At 46.6% G+C, this 6,675-nt stretch overlaps 1 protein-coding gene across 1 annotated transcript; it reads left to right on the forward strand.

Moving 5' to 3' along the window:
• Positions 1 to 3,081: 3,081 nt before the first annotated feature.
• Positions 3,082 to 6,381, forward strand: irx2a (iroquois homeobox 2a; the record flags this gene model as incomplete). Its single annotated transcript, XM_084471243.1, has 3 exons — positions 3,082 to 3,321; positions 4,566 to 4,974; positions 5,420 to 6,381. The coding sequence occupies 3 exons, from the start codon at positions 3,082 to 3,084 to the stop codon at positions 6,379 to 6,381; spliced, it is 1,611 nt and encodes a 536-aa protein (XP_084327369.1).
• Between the last annotated feature and the right edge of the window lie 294 nt (positions 6,382 to 6,675).

A 6,675-nucleotide genomic window follows, 5' to 3' on the forward strand; every position in this document is an offset into this window, starting at 1 on the left:
CTGTCTGTGTGTCTACCTATATGTCTCTCTGTCTGTTTGCGTGTCAGTTTGTCTTTTGACTATCGTCTTCTATATCTCCATCAGCCAGCGCCCAGAATAGCTTCAGAGCTCCAGTCGGCCTGAAACTGAGATGGGAATGTGCTGCCGTGCTGCTGAGCTCAACACACACACACGCACGCGCACTAATACACACACATACACTCACACACACACACACACACACACACACACACACAAATTGGCGCATACACACACTTACACACACATTGGCACACACACATTGGCACACACGCACATTGGCAGACACACACACACACACACACACACACACACACACACACACACACATACATTTACACACATTTACACACACACACACACACACACACACACACACACACACACACACACACACACTCACACTCACTCACACACTTGCGCAGATATGGGCATGTACAATTACACACACAACACACACACACACACACACACACACACACACACACACACCTCATTGAGTCAAAGAAAGACAGACAGTTGCTCAAGTTTCCCTTCACTAAAGTTCATTTTAAAGCATGTAGATGCATAATTTTGCATAAAATCACTTTGCATACATGCAGCACATACACTTTTCTCACTATGTTTAAATTCTTGGAGAGCTACTGTACATACAGAAATTCACGCAGACACACACCTACGTGCGCGCATAAGGTGGCCATACAGCAAAATAGGTGAGGTGTCTGTGTAGAGGAGACAGTGCCCCCTGGCGTCAAGCGGACAGAACTCTGCGGCGTCACACCTAGAGACTTGGTTTAAATAGGATTTATTTACTCTTCTGGGATGGTTTACTCTACCTCTGCCTGACGCAAATCACTTATACATTGCTTAAAATGCACTCCATTGTCTATTGTAATTGTATAAATAAACACCTGAAGTGTGTATGGACCAGAAACCTTGACTCTCTTATTTAACATAAAGCGAACACGAGCGAAAGGTATGATTTCCTGTACCACTTGACCAACAAAAATAAAATATTCAAAAGTTTTCCAAGTTGCTATTCATACCTCAAAGTAATTGTAATTTACTTTATAAAATGTGTATGTATTTGTGTATTGTTAGAAGTAATATTGCACGTATGAATTATTCTTCTTGTTGTTTTACTTATTCTAAATTCATTATTATTATTATTATTTTATTTTTTTTATTATTATTATTATTTGCCATATGCCTTGTAGTAGTATCCATATCATATAGATAACAAGGACAACAAATTGATAATTAAACTTGCGAAATGAACATAAAGGAACAGTTGTTTGCCTCCTCATTGTACTTTCCATTGTCCCATTTACTTTAATTAAATGTTACATTATTTTCTTAAAATGTTTTCAACCAATCCTTTACAACCGAACATTTAATCCCTGACAGATTCCTTTAGGTGAAGTTCTGTTTTGATCTATATATAACTTGAGTACGATATAGTTTTATTGTAAACCTATTGTTTTATTTAGAAATTTATTTTTATCCTGCGGAGCTACACAGAACAATATATACCTTATTCATTAAGACGATATGAGCATTTGAATAACCAAAATTTGTAATACCTATAATAATAATATGTATACACATATTATCTATGTGTAATAAATAAATGACTTACTTTGTTCCCAAGGCAAATCTATTTAATTCTGGTTTCGAGAAACACATGCATAAACACATGCATCCATTCAAACCTGGATGTCAATATCGGTTCGTCAAGAGGCCTATACCCTCTCAGATGTGGCACTTTTCAGCCCGGTGTGAAACAGCTGGTTTCAGGTGTCTGTTTCACTTTGTTGAATCCTCCGCCTGCCCACAGAGGTCATTATGACAATATTAATAATAAAGATCAAGGGGGTGTACCCTCTATTTCCCGCGAGCTAAACGGTTCTAAGTCAGGGAGTCGCCTACGCCTCCCGGAGGCCGTCATGCACATTGCGTAAAAAGGCGCAAATGACGGCTCCCGGATGCTCGTGGACATCATGGACACGGCAGCCTCTTTCTCCAGTACGTGCGTCCCGGCAAAACTAGTTTAGGCTCTCGCTTTCGAGTAGTCCACTTGATGATATCATCACAGGCAAAACTGCACCATGGAGAGACCTGATCATAGATCATTTATTTATTTGTTTTATAGTTGAAACAAACATTGGGAATTAATTCATTACCAGTAAGCACGCGTCACGACGAAGCCTGGGTGGAGAGGAGAGTGGTTCTAGTGTAAACCGCGAAAACAGTACGCAGAGGAGCGCGCTTCTGCCGCTTAAAGAAGAATAGACGCTACGTGCCTTTACTTGTGATTCTCTCCCCCCCCTCTCTCTCTCTCTCTCTCTCTCTCTCTCTCTCTCTCTCTCTCTCTCTATATATATATATATATATATATATATATATATATATATATATATATATAAATATATAAATAGATCTTTCTCAACCCTCTCTCACCTCCCCCCCCCCTCTCTCTCTCTCTCTCTCTCTCTCTCTCTCTCTCTCTCTCTCTCTCTCTCTCTCTCTCTCTCTCTCTCGCGCTCGCTCTCGACTCGCCCTCCCTGTCTTGGGAGAGTGTTGGTTTTGTTCCGTGGGGCTCCGTTTCACATGGCGGAGGGGGGCGGAGATGGAATATTCAGATGAGCCGGAGTGACAGCTCCTGTTTCCCCCAATGCACTCCTGTTTCTGAAACTCCACCACCGGCTCCTTCCTCCTCCCGACTACTCCTCACTTCATAGTTGCGCACAGTAAAAAACCTCGGACGCTAGGGGATCAAGACGCCTCTATGTGGGCACTTCGACTGACCTTTCGGGGGCCGTTTTCGCTTGGTTAAAAGGCTGAGGCGGAGGGATGCTTTATTTTTATTTTTTTATTTCTTAACGTTGTCTGCTGATTGCATTTCTCGGCTGATTGTTGAAGCAGTTTTTTTTTTTTTTTGTGGTTTGGCTGTGCTTTTATTTTTTTGCGCTCGACGTCGACGCTTCGCGTTGTTTTTATTCCCCGCAGTTTTTTAAAGGAACGAGGCGCAACAGCACGCCTCGTGTGCTGCCCTCACCACCCATGTCCTATCCTCAGGGTTATCTCTACCAGCCCCCGGGCTCTCTGGCGCTTTACTCGTGTCCGGCGTATGGAGCCTCGGCTCTGGCCGCCCCGAGGAGCGAGGAGCTAGCCCGCTCCTCCTCCGGGTCTGCCTTCAGCCCTTACCCGGGCTCGGCTGCCTTCTCCGCCTCGGCCGGCGCGGGCTTCTCCAGCGCGCTGCAGTACACCACGGACCCCACCACCGGATTCCCTTCATACATGGTGAGGAGTCGCGTACTGGCAGCCGTTGTTGTGTTGTTGTGTTGTTTTGTGGTGTGTGTGTGTGTGTGTGTGTGTGTGTGTGTGTGTGTGTGTGTGTGTGTGTGTGTGTGTGTGTGTGTGTGTGTGTGTGTGTGTGTGTGTGTGTATGTCATTGTTGTAGTTTTAAATACTGGTGCCACTCATGGGGTTCCCTCCTCGGCTTGGAGCCACAGTGGGCGCAGAGGCTGGGCTGGGGGGAAAGGAGTGGGTGTGCACGCGTAGGTGTTTTTTGCGGTGTGGAATTGAGGGGGATATGAGTGTGTAACAGCGAGGAAAGTGTGGGTGCGTTCAGAAGTTTCATGCAGGCCCAAAGTTAAACAATGGCGACATTTACACGTCTGATCGCACGTATCATTAACATAATAGGGGATTTAATTATTAATTTGTACAAGGTGAATAATTGTTTGTATTACTGTTTAAAAAATATATAATGAACGATATGAGCAGATGTGTACATGCGGTAGGCTATTTGATTAAGGCCTGTGTAGAATTTGCAATGAGTCGCCGTCAGCGAATTAATGTGGCGGATACAATTAATAATTAAGCTATTGCATTTTTTTTAATTTATATTGATATGTTTAATTTATTATTCATGAAATGCAGTAATAATATAACTCCTAGGCATTTTTAAATACGAACACACTCGTGTCGCTTGTGTTTTGGAGGAAATTAAGTGATTTGGGGAAATGTGTCGTGAAAGGGGAAGTCAAAAACAAAAGTAATTAAAGTTAATTATAAACGGTCAAGAAAAAATAGCCCTAAAAAATCTGATTAGACAATTTATCATCATATGCCTATATTTTCTTTGGTGTGTGTGTGTGTGTGTGTGTGTGTGTGTGTGTGTGTGTGTGTGTGTGTGTGTGTGTGTGTGTGTGTGTGTGTGCGCGTGTTTCTGTGTGTGTGTGTGTGTGTGTGTGTGTGTGTGTGTGTGTGTGTGTGTGTGTGTGTGTGTGTGTGTGCGCGCGCGCGCGCGCGTGCCTGTGTGTGTTTGTAAATAGCTCCAATATGTGATGTAAATCAATGTAGGCCCAATAACGATCTAAGACATTCGATTTACTCTTTTACTTTTGCTCTACTAAACTCCTTTTTTTTTTTTTTAGAAACAAAATCAAACGTCTTTATAATAATCCTAAATCTCCAGAGAACTCAACCAGTCTATTAACACACACACTCCCCCCGCCCCCCTCCCCCGTTCCTTTACCCAGAGTTCCCCCTACGACACACACACGACCAGCATGGCCGGGGCGCTGGGCTACCACCCGTACGGCAGTCCCGGGTACCCGTACCAGCTCAACGACCCGGCCTACCGCAAGAACGCCACGCGGGACGCCACGGCCACCCTGAAGGCCTGGCTCCAGGAGCACCGCAAGAACCCCTACCCCACCAAGGGCGAGAAGATCATGCTGGCCATCATCACCAAGATGACCCTGACGCAGGTGTCCACCTGGTTCGCCAACGCCCGCCGGAGACTCAAGAAGGAGAACAAGATGACGTGGGCCCCCAGGAACAAGAGCGAGGATGAGGACGAGGAGGACGGCGAGGGAGAAGGGAGGAAGGAGGGCGATCGCTCCGACAAAACCATGGACATCAGCGAGGCGTCGGCGGAGGATGAAGGTGCGTAAAAAGGGGGGGGTGGGGGGGTGGGGGGAGCGATCTGTTTGTTATAATACTGTATCAGGCCTACCGTTCATTGTGGCTGGGCAGAATTATAGGCCTATCATTTAGATTTGTTTTTGTTTTTCTGACTAATATACCACACCGTGGTGGCTTGTATTAATTATACTGCATGGCTAAACACGTGTTTGGAGACGTCGCATAGGCTACATAGCGTATTGTGTATGGCGTCCACCGTGAAACAGGCTTGACAATCCTATTATCAGTGAGTTAGAATTAAGCTCCAACGCTATGGGTACGATTTGAAACTTTAATATCTTTCGTTTTCATTCTCGATTTCTTTCCTCCTTGTGCCCAACCAATATATGCAATATTTGTCATCGTTATTACAATTTTGTCACACTTTATTAATATTTTTTTTGCTTCTCTCCCGTCATTCTTTCAGGCATCAGCTTACACGTGGACACGCTGACAGACCACTCGTGCTCAGCGGAATCCGACGGGGACAAGGTCAGCTGCCGCGTCAGAGACTTGACCTCTGACCTTTCCCGGGACAAATGTGACGATGACGATGAAGACGATGACGATGAAGACGACGATGAGGCAGAGCGGCGCGGGGGCCGCATGCGACGCCAGCAGCTCTCCCCAAAACCGCTCACCTCGCTGCCTTCATCAGGAGTAGAGGCGCCGATAATCAGTCCACACCACCATCACCACCACCTCCACCACCCCCACCACAACCACCTCCTCCACCTGCACAGTCAGCGCGAGGAGTTGACCCGGAACCTGGTCAATAACAACAACAGCAGCGGCAGCAAACCGTCGTGTCTCGACAATAGAATTACAGCCTCTTCGGTTGCGGGTGCAACTCCAAACCCCACAGTTAAACCCAAACTGTGGTCGCTGGCGGAGATCGCTACCTCGGATCAGAAGCAACAGCAGCCACCCGGGCGACCGAGCAGCCCCTCCGGGGTGCACGGCCTCCTCAACCCCCCCACCACCTCCCCACCGGCTAACGCAGTCTACCCCTCACCCTCCATCCTGGGAAGACATATTTATTACACGTCGCCCTTTTACAGCAATTACACAAACTACGGCAACTTTAGCCCACTGCAGGGCCAAGGGATTTTGCGGTACAATTCCCCGGGAATGAGCGTGGCGGCCGTCGCTGCAGCCGCCGCTGCAGCCGCCGCCTCCGCCGCCAGCGAGAGCCTCCACGCGTCGCAGCACCAGCAGGCTGCGCACGCGGCGCACGCGGCGCACGCGGCGGCCGCGCTGGAGGCGAGCGGCGGCGGCGCACACAAACACAGCCCAGAGCCGGCCCTTGTTAAAAGTAACCCCAACCACATGGTCACTGAGCAGCAGCATTTCAGAGCCGCACATATAGAGTCAAAGAAAGGTACGTAGCCGCGATGGTATACGGTGGTACGGCAGGCAGAGGCGGCAGCACAGCAGCATGCACTGGCTTTAATTCGTCTTGGTGCAATGGTGCGTTGTTGGTTGTTTTTTTTTTTTTTTTTTTTTTCTGGGATAATCACTTTAATTTATACATACTGTTTTTAATTGAAGGTTATCTATACTTAACCTCGTTGAATCATTAGTCAAAATACAGTCTGTGTTCGGCGGAAGACGAGCCTTTGTTTTAATTTGCAGCTGTTACTTTGCTCGAATTACAAAAATGCATATTTACAGTAATAATAG

The sequence above is a fragment of the Micromesistius poutassou genome, assembly GCF_964030765.1.
Source record: "Micromesistius poutassou genome assembly, chromosome: 8".
NCBI classification, from domain to species: Eukaryota; Metazoa; Chordata; class Actinopteri; order Gadiformes; family Gadidae; genus Micromesistius; species Micromesistius poutassou.